The sequence below is a fragment of the Lactuca serriola genome, chromosome 6 (genome assembly GCF_051521515.1).
Source record: "Lactuca serriola cultivar US96UC23 chromosome 6, Lser_US96UC23_V15, whole genome shotgun sequence".
NCBI classification, from domain to species: domain Eukaryota; kingdom Viridiplantae; phylum Streptophyta; class Magnoliopsida; order Asterales; family Asteraceae; genus Lactuca; species Lactuca serriola.
The window spans coordinates 2,804,605-2,825,875 of record NC_136413.1 but is presented as its reverse complement, the minus strand read 5'-3'; the positions used below and the strand labels follow the sequence as shown (position 1 = coordinate 2,825,875).

Here is a 21,271-nt window from a genome sequence, read left to right as displayed (position 1 = left end):
CAAAAAATGAAATTTTTGGGCTGTTACATAATTGTGATGTTCTTCTTTTTGTAATAAACAATGTTGGAGTTTTTTTGTGGTGTTTTTTTTGTAAGAAACAATGTTGATGTGTCTTTTTTTCATTTTAAAAACATTGTATGTGAATGTTGGAATTTTTGTGCGTTAAAATTTGATTATAGTGGTGGTTTTTGATGATTTTTTAATGTTGAGGCTAAAATTTGATGGTAAAAAGGTTGTATAAGAAAAATGGATATTAAAAAAAGAAAAAACCTGAAAAAAAAAACATTTATTTTAAAAAGCAGTAAAAAGGGTAAAAAAAACTAAAATGAAAGTTGTCATTTAAAAATATATATATAAAAAACAATAAAAAGGTGGAATAAAAGAGAAAAAAAATAAGATATTTAAAATAAAAAAAGAGCTAAATAGGAAACTATAAAGTAAAGAAAAAAAAGAAAAACACTAAAATGGTAAATACTTTTGAAAGAACATAGTAAATATTTCTTTCAACAACCCCATTATGGTCAAAAAGTCCACTTAATAATTTGTATGATCTCGCCTAGGGGTGAGCAAACTCAAACCAACAAATCGGGAAACCGGTTAAAACCGACGAAACCGAAACCGAAAAAAACAGAAACCGAAGCAAAACCGACGGTTAGGGTTTAGATTTTTTAAAAACCGAAAAATCGGGTTCGGTTTCGGTTTTTACCCAGAAATCGACCCATCCAACCTGAGAAACCGACCCATATATATATATATATATATATATATATATATATATATATATATATATATATATATATATATATATATATATATATATATATATATATAAAGAAAAGAAAATATAATAACCCTATATCACTAAATCGAAATCGACGACACAACCAGTAGCAGCAGGAGCTCCGACGAGTTCCGACTCCAACAACCCCATTCCCAAACTGTCGACGCCATTCTTCCAAACCGCCGCCTCCGACACTCCGTTCTCGCTTCTCACTTCTCAAGTTGGTTTTCAAATTTCTCTTAAGGATTATAACATCGATTATAATGTTCAAGGATTATAACCTTCATGGTTCATCTAGGGTTTAAATGTTTGATTATAACCTTCATAGTTCATCTACAGAAAGAAAGACATCAATATTCAGCAAATTATTGTTGTTGTTTGATTTTAATAGTAGCTGATTTAGTGATTTTAGAGCTGAATGAACCTACGATATAGATTATTGTTGTTGAAATATTGTTGTTGTTTGCTTATGAATTATGATGTTATTGGCTATTTGCTTATATTTTTTATGCTGAAATTCAGAATTTTTGTTCCTGTATGATCTAAAAACAATTTTTTTTGGTAATTCCAGAAACTGTTGATGTTGATTGCATTTTTTTTCTATGTAGATTTAAAGGTCTCAAGTAAATATAGAAGCTGTTGAGTGCATGGGTTGAAAAACCGATCTTAGAACCCGAGAAACCAAACCGACCAGAAACCGATCCCATTGGATCCTGAAAACCAGAAACCGACCATTTACGGGTTGGGTTGGGTTGGATTTGGGTCTAAAACCGACCCAAACCGACCAATGCACAACCCTAATCTCGCCCATATAATTTTTGTGTGCGTCGTTATATCGTCCAGTTTTTGGCTTGCTTTTATTATTATTACTAGGTGTAAGACTCATGTATCACATAAGTTTATTTAAAAAAATTAATATAAAATTCAAAAGATTTGAGAAGTTTGAATATATAAGAAAAGTGAGAATTGAATTATAAAAATTAAAGTGTTTTTTTTTCTCTTTTAAATTTAAACAAATAATTTAAATAAATAAATAAAGGAAATTAATGAAACTTTAATTTAGTAATTTTGAAATTAGAAGGAAACACCATTAATGAAATTGATATGCATTTATTATTAAATTTAAATAATATTTTGCATTTAATAAAATAGATAAACCATAAAATAACAAGTGAAATAAAAATTAATTTAAAATTACCATAAAGTTACAAGTGACAAATTAAATGAAAGTATGACAAGTGGCAAAAAAAAAACCTTCATTTATGAGTAAATCATTATTATTATTATTATTATTATTATTATTATTATTATTATTAAACTTTTTAATTGTTAGAAAAAGTTAATAATCGTATTTATTTACAAGGAAGAAAATAATCGATATTTATTTTGGGAAGGTGTGAGTAACATCCAAAACTCCTTTGAGAATCGTGTCGCTATCAACTTTATCTATACTCTATTATTTAGAGCCAAAGTTCTCAAGTGCAATGCAATACCAATTCCAAAGGATATACATCAACCATTAAAACTTGTACGTTACTTTGGATTTAAAGATTCGAGCTCCTAAAAGAGAGTGCTAGCTTGTTCATAAATAGAGTATGACACTTCCACTTGGGAAAGCAAACTAATCTCAAAGGCTAAGGATCAATTCATCAAATATGAAGCTCTTCTCTTTTCTCATTTTTCTATCTCTTCATCTCTTTCAAGCTCCATTAATGGTGATGGCAGATAGAAAGTTGATAGAAAGCACATGTAAGGCAACACCTTCATACAATCTATGCCTCACAACTCTCTTATCAAACCCCAAGAGCTCAAGTGGTGATGTTAGTGACTTAGGACTCATCATGGTTGGTGCAACAAGGGTTAAGGCGACTCAAGCCATACAACACATCAAGTCTCTTTATGGGTCACACCCTGAGCTCCGGCGGTCGTTAAGTGAGTGCGCTCAAATGTACATAGCGGTGGTGAAAGCAGATGTGCCGTCGGCCATACAGGCGTTGGATGGTGGTCAGCCCAAGTTTGCTGAAGATGGGATGGCGGATACTGCGGTGGAGGCTCAAGCATGTGAGAGGAGTTTTAGTGGTGGTGGTGCTCATAAGTCGCCGGTGACACTGACGGAGATGAATAAGGGAGTTGAGAATACTGCTAACGTTGCTAGAGCTATTATTAGGATGTTATTATAACTTGTCATTTATTGTTTCTATAAATATATATATGCTTGATGCTAACTAAGTTATATGTATATATTTATTTTTCATATTATATAACATGTAATAGGGGTAAATTTGACGATTATATATTGATATGAATTTCATTCCGTACCGTTTAGTTAATAAGAGATATTCAGGTTTTTGTGGTTTTTGTAGGTTTAAGAGTCGGGTTTTTTCTAGTGAGGTGCATATATATATATATATATATATATATATATATATATATATATATATATATATATATATATATATATATATAGAGAGAGAGAGAGAGAGAGAGAGAGGGGGGAGGGGGGAGGAAGTTTAGGTATATATATATATATATATATATATATATATATATATATATATATAGAGAGAGAGAGAGAGGGGGGGGGGGGGGGGGGGGGGGGGGAGAGGAAGTTTAGGTATATAAGTCACCAAAGTCCAATACCAAACTTGATTAGGCTTTGTAGATGATAAAGCACATGAACAATCATTGATATATATATGGACAAAAGGGTGTACAAAGTGGCTTTGGGAACCCATCATATTCTTCCCCCTTTAACTTTATGATCCTTTTCCATCGATGATAAGAAAATGCTTTGATAAAAAGATTCATGCGTTGTTCATGGTAGAATCCACTCTCTTTTTCTGTTTAATGATGATAAAAGAAAATTCTTTTCTATTTTCAGCTTATAATATATATATATATATATATATATATATATATATATATATATTGTAGTTTAAAATTTTATTGATTAAGATGTTTTTCTACTTAATGGTGTTAATATGGAAATCAATTAAACCATACATATATATATACAAGTTTGTTTCTTTTAAACTTAATATGTGAGAATATATTTATAAACGTCTGCGTATTTACTATGTTACTGTTATCTAATAGAAGTGGTTGTCCACGTCCTGCTTTCTATTAGATGAGGGGTGGGACATGTGTTATATTTTCACACTGCATCGACACAGCATACACCCTTCTGTTCACACCTTACATTTCCCTTACAATTATCTTTTAGGATAATTAGTTAAAAGGGTAAAATATATTTTTTAATTTGTATATACGGCGGAACACGGCCATTTATCCGAACTAAAATTTGATTGGTAGCTACAAGATATCAATAATACTAATACTTTTGGTTTATGAGTCAATTTTTTTTTTTTACATTTATTTACTAAAATCTAAACTAAGGACCCGTTTGAGTTTCTGTCTGGAAAAGTTTTCTGATTGGGAAAGAAACCATGTTGTTTGATTGTACATCTGATTGACTATGCTGAATGATGAAAAAAAGTAATAATTCAATAAAAAATTAATTTTAAAAAAGTTATTTAAAAAAATTAATAATCCAATAAAGAAAGAAAAAGACGGGTTCGGTGTATAATTGTCTTTCCAGCCCATTCAGCCAGAAAGATATGATTTTGGGGCTTTCTGGGAAAGACATATCTTATCGGGAAAGACCCTTTTTTGTGCAAATCAAACAGTCTTTCTGGTCCATTCAGCCAGAAAGATTTGTTTGGACCTGGAAAGATGCGTATCAAACGGGGCCTAACTACCAATTAACGAGTATGTTTGATCTAAAGGTATTTTCTTTTTGAAAAAAACACGCATGATTTTTTGTCCTACTTTTCCAAACATAATTTTAACAACATACCTATTTAACTTCTCAAAACCTTTATACAACTAAGGTAAGTAGAATTACAAAGAATATGACATCTTTAAGTTCTAGCACATAGAAGCATTAAAATAACTAGCAAAAAAAAACTGTAATAACAAATTTATAAGCATTTATTTTTATATGGTACTATTATTTAGGCAAAAAAAAAATCAAAAGCTAGTTTGTAGTCTGCAACATAATGTATTATCTTTGATTAAAAAAAAAAAAAAAAAAAAAAAAAAAAACACTCACCACTATGATTCATGATATCACAATGTCATGTACTCTTGTTTATGATACTATAAGGCTAATGCTTGAAGGCGTGGACTGCGGTTCCAAGTCGTATCATTGCCACCTGGACTGCAAACACCGCCCTCTAGGTGCGGTTTCAGTGCGGCTAAAAATGGTCACACCCTCTTTCTTCTCTCTTTTTATTTATGTGTCTTTCTCTCTCTTCTCCTTTATCTCACCTCTCTCTTTCTCTACCATGGTTTCCAATCCCTGGGTGTGGTAAAGAACCACACTTTGTGTGGTAAAAATGATGTGGCTCCTATGTGTCAAAGGAGGTAGTGCGGTTCTTGTGGCACCACTCCCTCCAGCCTAAGAGGAGTGGTGACACTCTTGGCACTTTGCCACATAAGCATTTTAAATGTCACATCATTTTTCTCCTTTTAGCATCTACACTTAACATTTGCTAAGGAGTGGTAACACTCTTAGCACTCAACTTTTTGTATTTTCTTTTTTATAATTTAATTTAATTACTATATTTTAATAAATATATTTTTTGTATTTACTTTTTGTAATTTAATTTCATTACTTTATTTTAATAAAAAAATATTTTTTATTTAATATTAAATAATATATACAATAACTTAAAACATGATTTAATACTACTTAAGACCTAAAACATGATTTAATACATAAAAAAACACACTTCATTATTAAAACTCACTTCATAAAAAAAAAACTCACACTAAAGCAATTGGTCTTCCTCCGAATATTAGCCTTCCAATTCGTCTTCCGGTGACATATTTAGATCAAGATTGTCCATCGTCCAAAGATGATCGGTCAAATGGCAGCGAATATCGATATGGATTACTCCACTCTGAATTATCCTCAATCTTTGCATCCATTCTTGACCATCATATTCTAGTGGTTATGTCTCCGGGATGACTTCATTCTCCTCGTATACACATATCGTGTTTCCTTCATGTTCTACTATCATATTATGCAATATGATACATGTATACATCACCTCTGTCATATTAGAAATATCACGAAACATGGATGGTTTTGCAACTATCTGCCAACGCTTTTTTAGTGCTCCAAACGCTCGTTCAATATCTTTTCTTGCTTTTTCTGGGACTCTCTTAAATTTGGCCCTCTGAGGGTCATTCGGACTTTTTCTTGGACTTCATTGCGGCTCGGTTGGCGTTCCTCCACTTCGAGTAAAGTGAATCGGGGTTGCGGTACTTCTTATTCATGCGGTTGTAAAAGTTAATCCAAACTTTTGTTTGAAGGTTGTTGAGTCTTGGTCTTTCCCATGGATCGGGTCCTCCGACACATCTAGCCATGATTAAGCTAGTGTCCTTTCTTCATCATCCGTCCACCGTTTACTTGGAGCCCTCCCTTTTCCTTTTTTTGTGCGTGTGGTTCCACTTCGGGCTCTTGAAAGGATTCTTGAACTAGATCTTCAACGGGGCCTTCATCAGAATAATCAGATGACTCATCGAGTAGGCGACGTGGTTGAGATTGAAAGTTAGTTTGCGGTTGGGGTTGAGAAAAAAATTGAGTTTCTTGAACCGTTTCAAACGGATCAAGATCCATATCTGGCCGAGGTGTTGGTTAAGATTGGTTGTGGTAAAATCTCATTGGTTGAGAAGAGAAAGGATTAAATGGAAACATTTGTGGAGACATTGTAGGAAAATAAAAGTTAGCGGGAGAGTGAATTGGTTGATCAAATGATGGTCGATAACATGGTGGTGATGGAAGGTTTGGGGATGGAAGGTTTGTTGATTGAGTGTTTGGAGGTGGAATGTGCAGTGATGGAAGGTTTGAAGATTTTTTTTTTGTTGGTTCTTGGGGTTTTTTTTGTTTGAGATGAAGACATTTTTTGTGTTGGAGAATTGAGATAGTGATATTTTGTGTGTGTTAAATGTTAAGAATGTGGTTTGATTTATAGTGGTTGAATGGTAGATGAAATTTTTAATTTTTATTTGTTAAAAAAAGTTTTTTTTACTACCGAATGTAATTGTGCAATTGAATTTTGTAGAAAGTAAATGAAAATTGAATTGTAACGGATGGAAATTTAATGGTAAATTAAATAAAGTGGCTGGAAAAGTAGTCAAACTATTTGCATGCAAATATCATTCAATTCTTCTGCACCAATCAAACTCTTCCACTGTCTTCTTTCTCTACACGCCATACAATTGACGAGCATCTCTTGGCGAGTCCTCTAGCGAGAGCTAGGGGGCGGTGTTTTCTTGTTTATAACGAGCCTTGGCGATCCGGTGGCAAACCCTACTCTGTTCAACCTAATATACAAAAAAAAAAAAAAGTAGTTTGGACTTATAAATAACCAGAAGATGTTCATACTTGAGAAGGATGGAGAAGATGTTCATAGCGGAGAAGAAACCTAGTGATGGAGGGAACAAGAAAAAGGGTGTTAAGCACGATGGTTAAGGGCAATGTTTTCAAATTCATGTCGAAGGCTTTTTAGTTCTTTTTCTTCTTCATCATGTTATTAAAATATAGTTAAAAATTTAAACATTTATTCTTTGTGGATAAGTTTTCCTCCGAATTAGGAACATTAGGTACTAAATTTTTTTTATTGGAATATCAGTTTTTCTTCAAAATAGGAATTTTAGGTTTTGTAAAAAGTTCTAGTTCTTTTGTATTTTCGTTGTGCCCTAGCTCCTTTAAAGTGATTCTCTACTTATTAGGCAATCTAAATATATGAACATGTTTATAAACAGGTATTAGAAACTTGAAAAGCAGGGGAGCCATGGCCTCCCCTGGTCCCTAAAGAGATCCGCCCCTGTTTGTATATATTTAGTCATTGAGTTTTTTTCATCTACATTTACCCTTCAACTTGTTAAACTATACACATTCAGTCTTTATAACTGGTTACTCCATGTTGGCCGGAAAAAATGACTTAATAAGGTAATATATTTTTCATTTTGTACACATTTAGTCCTTAATATTTTTGTACACATTTAATCCTAAATATTTTTTTGATTCAAAACAAATCGTTTTTGTTTTTGTACTCATTCAATACTTATGAATGATTTCTTTAGATTTTTCTCACCACATCTTACGTGGGATAATCATGCATTGAAAGATGTTTGGGGTTGTTGATGCTTATGTCAATTGCGATCTCGACTGCTTGGTTGTGTATGTCTTATTGTTTGGCTTAGGTCTTATGTTATGAACGTCATAATTTCTTCATACGATATCAGATTTTAACTATATTTATATCCACGTGTTCGTTTTTTGAGTCTGCTACAACTTTCATTAAGATTACTCCCATTAAAATTTAAATTTTTTTGACTTATGTTTTTATAAAAAAAAACATTCATCCATGTATTCATAAAAAACGTATGGATATAAAGATCGTAAGTAAAATACTTTTTAACGGGAGTAATCCAAACGAAAGTTGTAGTAGACTAAAATATGAACACATGGATATAAAAGATCGTTAAAATTCGAGATCGTATGAAGAAGTTATGACGTTCAAAACACATGACCTAAGCAACCAAATAGTCGAGATCGTGATGGACATAAGCATCAAAAGCATCAAACATCTTATTAATGATTGTTTCACTAAGATGTCGTAAGAAAAACTTAAAGAAATCATTCATAAGTACTAAATGAGTACAAAACATAAATGACTTATTTTACAAAAAAAAAAAAAAAAAAAAATTAATGACTAAATGTGTATATAAAATATTAAGGACTAATTGTGTACAAAGTGAGAAATATATTACCCTATTAAGTCTTTTTTACCGGCTAACCTGGAGTAAATGGCCATAAGGACTGAATGTGTACAGTTTAACAAGTGGAAGAGGTAAATATGGACGGAAAAAAAAACTGAGTGACCAAATTTATACAAATAAAAAAATATATTACCCTTTTAAGTTATCTCTTATCCATTCTCTCAAAATTTTCACTTTTATCTATTTTCTTTAAAAAAAAAGGATTCATTGATCCTATAAATGTCTAAGAAAAAATTGTAATGGACATACTTACGTGGATCATGGAATGATTACAAGTGTCTAACGACAAAGAAATGTGGAAAGCAAAAGTACGTTTACTATAATGGGTTTCCTATCAGCTTCTTTAATGAAGAAAAAGGCGTGGTATCCAATTCATCTAAACTCACTACAATGGGCCTCGTTCAAGGTTAAGATTTAAGAATTGGCTATGTTTGGGTGATCGGAAACAAAACACATCAATCGAAACAAGTTTTAAAGCGATTCTTACTTTTACTTGTAAATTGTAACAATGTGCATTTGCAATTGCAAATATAATTTATATTTAAAGTCATACAACGAACCACAAACTACTTAACATAATTGTTAACAATATTTACATTACAATACACATGGTCGGGCCATGAGCATATGCACGGTGTGCAACCGTACAAAGCCCGTGATGTTAGGGGTTGTAATTTGTCCCGGTTCTGTCACTAATCCGTCATCAATCCGCGCTAATCTATCATTATCTGTTGCTAATCTAAAATTTTATGGGCCCATTTACCTGACAATACATTACATATCATCAACATTTTAAACCGTCTAATATTCTAGTTAGTATTCATGTCCTTAAGGGGCTTACACAACAACCCTTGAATTGATTTACAAAACATAATTCATCAATTCATATAAAAATGACTGAATGATTTTTCTAGTATAAACACTCGAATAAATTAGTCGATCAAACACGATTACACATCACCAGACCATTTTTAATGCTTAGAGGGACATGTTTTTTATTATGATCGTTCACCATCTACAAATATTAATTTTTTTCCTTCTTTAATGTTCGTTACATTTCGTAGCCTTGTCGAGCGATGACGACATCTTTCCTTTCATTTTAATTTTGAATTTGGAAGCTCGTTGAATAAATATATCAAGCGAATATGCTCCATGGGGAACTAGGAAAAACTTGGATGCCAAGTAGCAAAATACTCAACAATTGAATAATATTGTGAATGTATTGACTCGTATATAAAGAAATAAAGGAACATGCACTCAATACATGAGCGCGCGTGTATTTATATACATCCAACTTACCACGTCTCGAACTTTTTTTCTCCAAATCAACTACTTGCACGTTTTTGTCTTTTTGAGTAACCACCTTAAATACTCATTTCGCCTTGTTGAAAGATATTAGGGTATGTGCACTAGCTTTTGCCATTGACGCTGCTTCTTTTGCAACAACATGGGGAGTAAACTCATCTTCATTAGTTTGAGCAGCAGGTCCCAAAGAATACCTCACACCATAGTAGTGAACCAATCTATAGAAGGTAAGTTGGACACACATAACAATTAGTAAAGAAAACGAGCATATTTTAGTACATTGTTAAAATCTCTGACATGTTTTTGTAATTCAACCATATCGCTTTCCACCATCATGTGCAAGTGTTCATCTCAAAAGTGAATTAGCCTCGAGCCATTGGTGAGCTTGTGCATTTACTTTTCCAATTCTCCCATGATGGATTAAAACTTGTGAACTTAATTCTGACTTCCGGTATGGTAAGTTAAAACTTTCGGATGTGAGTTGCGAAACTTGTGATGGAAGTTGTTGACAAAATGTCACAAATAATACATGTAATCTCTTTCAAATATGAGTTGAAATTAAACTTATCATAAAATTGGTTAATGAAAAAAAAACGATACATGTGAAAACTTTGTGCCTCTAACCATGGAGATTCGTGCTCATTAACAACCTTTAAGATTCCACTTTGTCGGTAAGATATTAAACAAATGCCATCATTTCTCTTTTACCACATGTTTCTTGACATGACTAAGAAACCTATACAATGATTATATGATTCATTCTCAACAATAGCAAATGCAAGAAGAAAAATATGATTGTTGCCATTAACTCCAATTGCAATCATCATCTTACCCTTGTATTCACCATATAAATGTGTTGTGTCAATGCTAATGACAGCCGAAAATGCTCAATCCGTGGATAGAGGAAAAAAACATGTCTGAACTCCACCCGATCCACATTATTACTCTCCACTTGATCCGCATCACTCAATCTAGCACTACATAATTCAATTATAGTCCCCAAATTGAAATATTAAAGTGTGGCAATAAAATTTGGTAAAACAATATAAATTTCCTCCCTATGTCCAAATATGTTGTGACAACCGTCAATTTTCGGTCAAATCAAAGTCAACTAAAGTCAGCAAGTCAAACCAGTCAACTCAATTGCCCGTATGTACTAAGAGTTTACGTTATGTAATTCCTAAACAACTCTCTATTCTAATGAGAGATCATAAATCGAAAAGTGCGTACATCTAGATCTCTCCCAAATCTCTCTAAGTATGTGGAATCTCTCCCAAATCTCTCTTTGTATGTGAAATCTCTCCCAAATCTCTCTCTGAATGAGAAATCTCTCCAAGTATGTCAAATCTCTCCCAAATCTCTCTAAGTATGTGGAATCTTTCCCAAATCTCTCTCTGAATGAGAAATCTCTCCAAGTATGTCAAATCTCTCCCAAATCTCTCTCTGAATGAGAAATCTCTCCAAGTATGTCAAATCTCTCCCAAATCTCTCTAAGTATGTGGAATCTCTCCCAAATCTCTCTCTGAATGAGAAATCTCTCCAAGTATGTCAAATCTCTCCCAAATCTCTCTTTGTATGTGAAATCTCTCCCAAATCTCTCTAAGAATGTGAAATCTCTCCCAAATATCTCTTTGTATGTGAAATCTCTCCCAAATCTCTCTCTGAATGAGAAATCTCTCCAAGTATGTCAAATCTCTCCCAAATCTCTCTAAGTATGTGGAATCTCTCCCAAATCTCTCTCTAAATGAGAAATCTCTCCAAGTATGTCAAATCTCTCCCAAATCTCTCTAAGTATGTGAAATCTCTCCTAAATCTCTCTCTGAATGAGAAATCTCTCCAAGAATGTCAAATCTCTCCCAAATCTCTCTAAGTATGTGAAATCTCTCCCAAATCTCTCTCTGAATGAGAAATTTCTCCAAGTATGTCAAATCTCTCCCAAATCTCTCTAAGAATGTGAAATCTCTCCCAAATATCTCTTTGTATGTGAAATCTCTCCAAGTATGTCAAATCTCTCTGAGTATGTGGAATCTCTCTCGAAATCTCTCCCAACTCTCTATAATCACTCGGGGCATCCCGACCCTCGAATTTGGCGAAAACAGCCCAAAATCGGAAGTCCACGCGAAAAACGGACTTAAGGAACCGAAACCCCTCTCAGGAACCGAAACCCCTCTTAGGAACCGAACCCTTCTGAGCCGAAGGCTGCTCAACCGAACCCGAACGTTCGGCACCTTTCGGTTCTGACCATTTCCTCTTCTGATGACTAACCGAACCCTCCCTTCTGATGGCTTGCCGAACCTTCTCTTCTGAGGACCAAGGACCGAACCTTCCCTTCTGAGCTTCGCTTCTGAGCCTCGCTTCTGAGCTTCTGACCGAACCCTCGGCCTAGGACCCTTCGCTTCTCGCTCCTGGTTCGCATCTCGCATCCGGCTCAGCAACCACCATGACCGAACCTCGACCTAGGGACCGAACCTCAGCCTAGGACCGAGAGGCCTCGCTGGGAAGCCTTTTTCTCCCGGTTTTCGATTAAATTCGCGTTTTAAGCCCGTTTTTATTTGTTTTAGCACGGGATTTTCACCCAAAACTTTATTTTAACATATAAGGCCCCTAAACTATTAATTAATCACGTTTTTAAGGATAAAACCTTATCCAAAAGGGAGTAGGTGAAGTACAAAGATGGAGTGTTGACTTTCCTTTATTTTATGACATAAGCAACCTCCATCACCCACTCCATGTCACTATTCCCCATCAGCCCTTACCTAGTCATTTCATTGTACTTTTCCTACCTTTTTCCAACCCCACAATTGGTCAAAGGCTAGAAAAGCCTCCTCTCTCCTCATTTCTCTCATTTTCTCTCTTTTCACCAAAAAGAGCAAACTCTTTTCTCTCTCATTTTCCCTCTCTAGAACTCGAGATTTGAGGGCTGATCTTGGGATTTTCCTCCACATTTGGTAAGAATAATCCCTTCTCTTTATGATTATTTCACTTCTTTCTACTCGAATCATGGATATCTTACACAAACTCTCTCATAATTGTGTTAGATCTTCGAATCTTCAAGTGATTCTTCAAGTGTTCTTGGGTTGAACACTTCTCTTCTTCAACACTTACCTACTGAAATCACTTAAGGTGAGTTCATACCCCTACATTTTCATTGTTTTCTCAAGTTTTTAGGGGGGGAATACAAGTAAAACAACAAGAACAAAACTAAACTTTCCTAACAGCCTACATCAGAAAATTTGGACCCCATTCACGGACTGTTTTGGACAACTTAAACATTTTTGTTTACAAAACTGTTTTAGGTGTAAGTAGTTCCAGTTCTTAGCTTTAAAATGACTACTTGCACATCTCCACACAATTTTTCTACAATTTATGGTGATTTTTACAAAACTGCCTATCATCTCAAACACCAATCCGGACCAGTCTGTGATTATGGACTTGGTTACACAGGTTAGAGGTCCCTAAAAATTATGGAAAAATTTATGAATTAATTAGACTCATTTTCCAAACTCTCAGAAGTTACAGAACTTGATTTAGACATTTTATGATTTTTCTACAAATTTTCCAATAACAGTTACAGAAATTGTTATAAATAGAAAAACACAATAAATTTCATATCACCTTGTAACATGTTGAGCAAGGTATATATATCATTATATGATTATGTGTTATCATAGTATGTGATATTTATTTTGTATTCATATCTAGTTATACATCCGTTAGCAGATGAAATTTCACTAGATAATACATAGAAATAACCAAGTGTTATAATTAAAATACACAATTACATACAAATGCATTATTAAACTATGTTAAGTATAGTTTATGTACTTTACTATTTCTACCCTTGTTTTTGATAGACTATAGTAGGTATAGTTTATGATACATTACATAATACAAATATATTTTCAGAAGGGTACATTTATACAAAAGGAAACTTTCATTACGTTAAGTGTAAATTCATTACAAAAGCGTTTTCATAAAAGAATTTTCATACTTTACAAACGTTTTAGGATAAACTATAATAGGTTTGATTTATGTTTCCATTAACACAACAAACACATTTCGGAAAGTTTTTATTCCCACAGGAAAAGGTTTTACACTTATGCACACCACACGTAAACTTGTTAACCTAAATTGTGAGACATTCTCGTCTGTACGTCCGAGTACAGAATCTAATTCTTGCTAGTTATAATCAGAGTCTCCTGGAGGGAGAACGTGATAGTTGTGTATAGATCTATATTGGGTTTGACACCCCACACCTCGCTGCTAGCTACAGCCGGACCTGCAGGTCTGCGGGTGACAAATGTCATTTTCATATTCGCGACGCCTGAGAAACGTCGTAGCAGGTATACAGGTCATTAGTATGATTATAGCGGCTCACATAGGGATCTAACGACATAAGTTTACAGGAATTGCATAAATCAAAAGAGGTTTTATGTTAATTTAAAATCATTTTTTATATCAATAATTACAGATATTATGGCATATTTTCAGTCTTGGTATTTAAGATCACACATCATTCATTACGGGATTTTTCTCAAATCTAAAAGGGGTTTTATGTCGATTTAAAACCACAATTATATCTTTAAGTATGACAAAATACATATTCATTTCGGTTCTGGTATTTAGGACTACATAACTTCTATAAGGAAAATATTGGATTTTTCTTGGTGATATACATCTTCTTACAAAGATCGAATTTCAAACTCTTACTGTCAAAAGCTTATGAACTCACCAACCTTTGTGTTGACACTTTTTCAAACTACTTGTATTCTCAGGAATTCAATGAATCAGGAATTCAACCACGTCTTGAGGATGGGACGATAAATCGTTAAACAGTTTATTTTGTATCATAATGTAATTGATTCGAATCATGTAAACATATACTTTGGTGTAACTTTTTCAATTATATTTATGATGGTTGTATTTACTTTGAGCACTATTATACTCGTTGTTGTGATACTCTACATGAAGTCCTCCACCCCTGGACGTTTCCGCCATCCTTGGTTTGGGGGTGTGACATATGTGTTCAAGTGCCTTCTGTTCTCCATAGTTCCTTTATAAGGTGTTTATTTTCTTAAGAGATCAGGTTTGCATCTAGATTTGGGTAATCTTGAGTAATTCTATATTGGAAACAAGTGTGTGGACCAATGTTTCATGTTATATCAAAATAACCACTGTGTTGACGTTTACATGCACACAATTGCCACTTACATCCTGTTTGTGAGTGTAACTTACATCTTACCTTCCAAACTATTGGGCATGTTTTAACTACTTCATATTGTCGATGCTTCTTGATCATATAAAATTTGATAGCTTTGATAAGTTCATCTTAATTTTTAAAAGAATTTCTCCCAACTTTTGAGTTAAATCATTTTTATTTTTAGAGTGTGATACCACCCAATTGTCAAGATTAGCCACATATATTCCTTATAAAATAGTAAAATTAGAAGGTACCTCTATATCAATTCCATCTACGGTTGCATTTCCTCCGTTCTCAATTTCATATTCATCTTCTTCATTGTCCGTGTCAAGCCCATTGTTCACAACAATAAATTGGGAAATTATGTTGAAGCCCACATTTTGATTAATGTATGACACACTAATAATATGATTAATAGTGGTTAATAAAGTTGTGTTTCTTTCTTGTTGTATCAAAACCGATTCTTGAGTTTTGCAAGTAATGTAACAAATAAAATCAATATAAAAAACAATACAAGTTAAATGTTAAAAAGAGATATATCAGATGAGTCTTAATACTTGGGCATTGTAATCTTGTGATTTTTCTCATTAACTTTAAACTTTAATTATAGTTTGATTTTTCCCATTAACTTTAAACGAACGGATTTTTATTATTCATGTTCATTCGTTTAACAAATTGTCTTGGACAAAGAAACCACCAAAGATATGCATTGAATTCTTGTCCGATCCATCATCAGAATAGACATCTTGCAACCCACACCCGTTATCACGTTAATAAAGGCCCAATAAGAAATTCACAACTCATCATTCTTATAACGGAAACAAATAACAGTCTTCCATTATCTTCATACTAATAACTTTCACAATTATCATGGTAAATTGCATTCTCGTATTTATAATGTAGCATCATAGCATGAACCAATCTCGTAAATAAAAAACCATGGTTCATTTTTCTGAATTTCTTCTCTATCTCAAATTGTGTTTATATCAGATTTTGTTGTTCTTCACTTTTTTTTCTGGTGTGTAATCTATCTGAAATATGTGACTTTTATCTGATTTTGGTTCCCTCTTATGCGAAATCTATGAAGAAAAAAAACCCTACTTCATTTTTCTAATTTTGATTTTATATCTAAAATTGTGTTTGTATCAGATTTTGTTGTTCTTCCTTTTTATTCTGCTTTGTAATCTTATGCTTTCAGTTCAAGCTTCATAGTTTCTGTTTGATGTTCTTCCCTTTTTTACTACATTGATTATTAGGGAGTTTCGAGCCATGAATCTGAAGCTATCAACAAAAATTGTCCTTTCAGATGTTCTAGACAATGGGAATGATGCAGAGCAGTTTGAGGCGTTAACTAGTGATTGGTTTAAGGATGAATTAGAATTATGCATGTATGTTGGTACTTCATAGAAGAGAACATCACCTTCTTAAAATTTTGAAGAATGCAATATATAAAGTTGTAAATTGGGTTGTTACTCATAAAATGTGGAGCAAAGAAAAACACTTGATTAGTTTGTGTATATGTAGAAATTCAATCAGTTTGTAAATCAATAAATTTATGATAATGATTTTATGTGATTTAATGAATATTTGTAATTGTGAGAATTGTTTTGAGAAAAGTTTACATAAGTGTAATTGTGAGAATTGTTTTTGTATTAAATGACATTGCTATAACTAAATAGATTTATGTTGTGTTGCAAACATAACATAAGGGTAAAATGATCATTATGATCATTCAACACATCATGGTTTCAGTGCTAGATGTAGATTCAGTGGGAATTTCTAACCCAGTCAACTCTAACCTAGTCGGTAACCATCAAATGACCCAGACACATAAGGAAAAAACAATAAAGCATGAGCAGAGGGTGTTTTTTGTTAGCAATAGTCAACATATTGGAAGAATAAGAAAAGACTTTTAAAATTTCGGTTTCAGTTCGAAGACCCAAAATACCCGCCCGATGGGTCTGGGACGGATATCCTCGAAAAACGATTTTGATGGATTGGACTTGGAGAACTAATAACCATTAACCGGACGAGGTGCATCGGTTTTTTCTGTCAGCAATAGTCAACACAATTGAAGAATTAGAAAATAATTTTAAATCCACGTCATGCCAAAAACTTCAAAATTGGTACTTTGGTATAATTAGCCCCCCAATATTTAAATTCCTATCGAACTCCACTATGACATTTTAAACAACATATTTAGCTTCACATATTCTAATTCAACTTTAAATGGTAAATAAGTCCCTATCCCTATCCTAAATAAAATGAAACCAAACATGTTTTGACTTTTGTTGACTCGAACCGAACCAGTTTGGCAAAAAAACCGATTTGTGCACCTCTAATGTACACCCATTTGTCCAAATACAACCTATTAACTCATTACATATTTGATTTAGCAGGCTTTAAGGTGTTTTGGTTATAAGAAAAAAAAAACATTATATTTAGGATCCCATGAACCATATTGTAAGTCTTCCTACTTTCCCTAAAATCAACGGACCAATCTTGTTTATACTACTTCACATAATCCAACGACACTTCTTCCTTGTTTACAACAGGTGATTAATTGTGTTCTTGTACAAAAAAAAAAAAAGATATTTCACAATTTTTTATACAAAAGCCTTCAGTCTCATTGATGAAAACGGAACTGCAAGCATCTGTGCATTGTTCTTTGTATTTGTTTCTTATAAAGCAATTAACATTTTTATTAAGGATTCATCGTGACATATCACTTTGAGTTTTTTTGCATATGATTAATGATCGATTGTTTTATATGTGAATATCTGATGAAGAGGAGATAATGTAACGAATCTTTATGTAGGAATATGTTATTTTCAATATAGAGAGCTATATGCATATGCTATTTCTCTAGTAGTCAGAGTCCATGAGAGCAAATCACTTTCCAACTCTCAATAATATCCATCAAGCTTCATTTATTGTTTTTGTATGCATCTGTAACCATATGCACATGCATCTTATAATATGCTAGCCGCATCCTTCTTAGTTCTTACAAACTTCAAGGGTAAAACGGTCTTTTCACACACACCAACTATTTACTTGTATAAAAACCGGAACTTAATTATTTCAGAGCTTTACAAATAAAAGAAGAAAAATTAACACCTACCTCTTTTGCTACAATCATATTTCTTTTATAAAAATTATATATAAAAAAAAAAAGGAGTAGCACTATTTACTCTACATATGGTACATGATCTCGTGTAAATATTGAACTACTTTGAGCCATTTGAGGAGAACCCTGAAAAGCTACACCTGAATTTCGACCTGAAAATTTGTAAGCAAATATTATTGATTCATTACTTGGGTGGTTTCACATTGACCATTTTACCCTTACTATATATATATATATATATATATATATATATATATATATATATATATATATATATATATTTCCATGTAGGGTACTATGGTCTATGAAGCATTCATGTGATTAAGGATTGTTATGCACTCTAGTGTCACGTGTGATGTTAACCCAAATTTTGAATGCCCTACAAATTCAAGAAACTTTTTTATTTTTTTATTTTTTTATTTTTTGTGTTGTAGGGTAGGAAGCATTCAGGTGGTTAAAAAGTGTCACATGTAATGTCATGCCAAATTTGAATGCCATGTCACATGTAGGGCAACTTATAAGATGCCAAATTACTATCCTATCCCTCACAAACAAAACAACAAAGACATTAAGTCAAAAGATATTGGAATATGAACACATATCGATATCTTCCCCTTTCTTTACATTATCATCTTATCTTTTTAACAATTATATATATAAATTTTTTATATAGGTAAAGGTACATGCAAGAAATAGCAATATACATCTATGTATATGATTATTTTTTAAATATTATTACAAAGTATAAGTGCTTGGAATTTTATTTTTCGTATTAAGGCATTGTACTTTGAAAAATCTACACAACTATATCAGTGAATATAGCTTTTTATTTTGGTGACATTTCTATAATTAGGTATAGTTTCAAAGTATAATGCTCTAATAGGAAGAAATAAAAGTAGGATGCTATAATAATTAATAAACTAATAAATAAAAGTACACTTAATCCTATTTTCTACTAATCGTAGTTTGCAAAATTTAAACAAAAAATTAACTCAATCTTGAAAAGAAAAAAAAAATCAATTACCTTGAAGAAGTATGACTAATAAGAAGACGATGGTAAAAAGCATGGCAAACAAGGCTGCATGTGATGATGATGATGATGATGATGAAGCTTTCTTTTGCTTGAGTGCTTTCATGCGCTCAATTCTCGCCTTTTTGATGATGGCAAGTTGAGCAAGCTCTTTGATGAGGTTTTGATCATAAGAATCCAAAGAAAAGCCTCTAGGAGGTCTAGGTGGTTTTTTTGCATTTGTAACTTTTTTACCCTTTTCTTTCCCCATCTTCTTCCCTGTAGAATTTACATTATTCTCTGCATTGATGTTTGATGGATTCAAGATACTTTTTTTTGCATCCAAACCAGGATCTTTGTTGCTATAAATTACACCAGTGCCACTCTCAAGATCAAAATCAACATCTTCTTCTCTACAAGTCGAATGAATATGATCCATTCAAAATTCAACCCCCTTTCTCGTCACTTCCAAATTCCTAAAATTCTATTCTTTTTTTTTTTGCTAAAACGCACAAAGATTTGTGTTCTCAGGTTCAAAACTAAGAAGAAGAAAAAAACGTAGTTGAGATTTTGCAGTTTTCTAGACACAGTTGCTCAAAACTCAAATACCAAATATATGCTGCTCAAAAGCTCTCAATGGATACAAAATTCTGAAAGTAAAATAGAAGAAAAAGATTAGGATATCATCTCCTATTAGTCAATGTGTGTGTGTGTGTATATATATATATATATATATATATATATATATATATATATATATATATATATGAAATATGAAATAGGAAGTAAAAAGAGTCTTCATGTGAACTCAAATGAAAAACTATGAGCTAAACAATGTCAAATCAGGGGTAACCAGAAATGTATAGCTGGCATTAATCACAAATTTCGGGTCAAAATATAGCACTTTTTTTTTTCAATTACATGCTGGAATACAGAATTTATCAATCACGTAACTATAATTTGAAATTTTCGTCTATCTTTTATCTTCGATTTTAGTCAAATTAACTAAGATAAAATCATTTGTACCAGTTGCGACGATTGCGTTTCCATAGTCAAATTGGGTATTCTGCCAACCTTTCGGTCAAAAAATCTAAATATCCAAAGCAAAACAACCCAAAAATGCTTTGTAGAAGCCGAAAGAAATAATCAAACTAAAGGATTTGATCTAAGTAACGAATGAAGCTAACGATTGTAGCTTTAAACGACAAACATAAGCAACGAATGTCGAAGAACAAGTGAACTCTAAGTAAAGAAGAAAAAAGAAATAGAAACCCAATTGTTACGGGTAAAATTGCTTGCGATGTGATTCAAATCTCAAGAAAATGCAACGCGTAAAGGAATCAAACTCGATTACTCGTAAATTCAAGTTATGAATTTCATAATTCAGACGATAAAGAAAGACGTGATGAAATTAAAAGTACCTTATATAACTAGAAATCGACGGAAACCTAGATCGAGTATGATATGCATATAGTAATCAAAAAAATCCTTCTTTTACCTCTCTAACGTATGAAGAAATTCATCAGATGGATAGCGACTGGTTATAAGACGCATATGGCTTTTTAGTTTTTAAGAATTTGTGGACAACCGGGAAGGTGCTCAAAAACTGATTTTATTTCATTTATTTTTATATTTATCATATTAAAAGTACAAAATAAACATGTCTCAAATAATATATAAAAATATATAAAAGCTAAATTTGTTGAAAGAATAATGAAACATGTTAAATTTATAATATTTATATATATGGTATTATGGCTAAACATTTATTCAATAAAGTTATATATTTTTTATATCACTTATTATAAATAATGGTTGGATGTTTCGATTAATCCTTGCTATTTTTGAGCAACGATTTTTTTACAACTTTTTTAACATTTAATTAATTAACTTGTCAATTTAGTAAAACATATGAATAGCTTATCAGTTTGATACATTTACTGAATGCAACGATTTATGAACAATAAGAAAAAAGTATTTTAACTTAATTTCTAG

General features: G+C 32.5%; 2 protein-coding genes across 3 annotated transcripts; one reads left to right on the top strand and one right to left on the bottom strand.

The window, feature by feature from the left end:
• The first annotated feature begins 2,376 nt into the window (after nucleotides 1–2,376).
• Nucleotides 2,377–3,095, top strand: LOC145058941 (cell wall / vacuolar inhibitor of fructosidase 1-like). The gene has a single exon (XM_079006818.1). It carries the CDS (start codon nucleotides 2,437–2,439, stop codon nucleotides 2,959–2,961), a length of 525 nt encoding a protein of 174 aa, XP_078862944.1. The 5' UTR covers nucleotides 2,377–2,436; the 3' UTR covers nucleotides 2,962–3,095.
• A 15,017-nt stretch (nucleotides 3,096–18,112) lies between these two features.
• LOC145058840 (uncharacterized) lies at nucleotides 18,113–20,874 on the bottom strand. 2 transcript variants are annotated; one of them, XM_079006721.1, is made up of 3 exons: nucleotides 20,775–20,874; nucleotides 19,292–19,926; nucleotides 18,113–18,419 (listed from the first exon to the last, which is right to left on the bottom strand). In XM_079006721.1, the coding sequence occupies exons 2-3, from the start codon at nucleotides 19,713–19,715 to the stop codon at nucleotides 18,328–18,330; spliced, it is 516 nt and encodes a 171-aa protein (XP_078862847.1). In that variant the 5' UTR covers nucleotides 19,716–19,926; nucleotides 20,775–20,874; the 3' UTR covers nucleotides 18,113–18,327. The 2 variants fall into 2 exon arrangements, with proteins under 2 accessions (XP_078862847.1, XP_078862846.1); XM_079006720.1 differs by having other exon boundaries at nucleotides 20,698–20,852.
• Nucleotides 20,875–21,271: the final 397 nt, after the last annotated feature.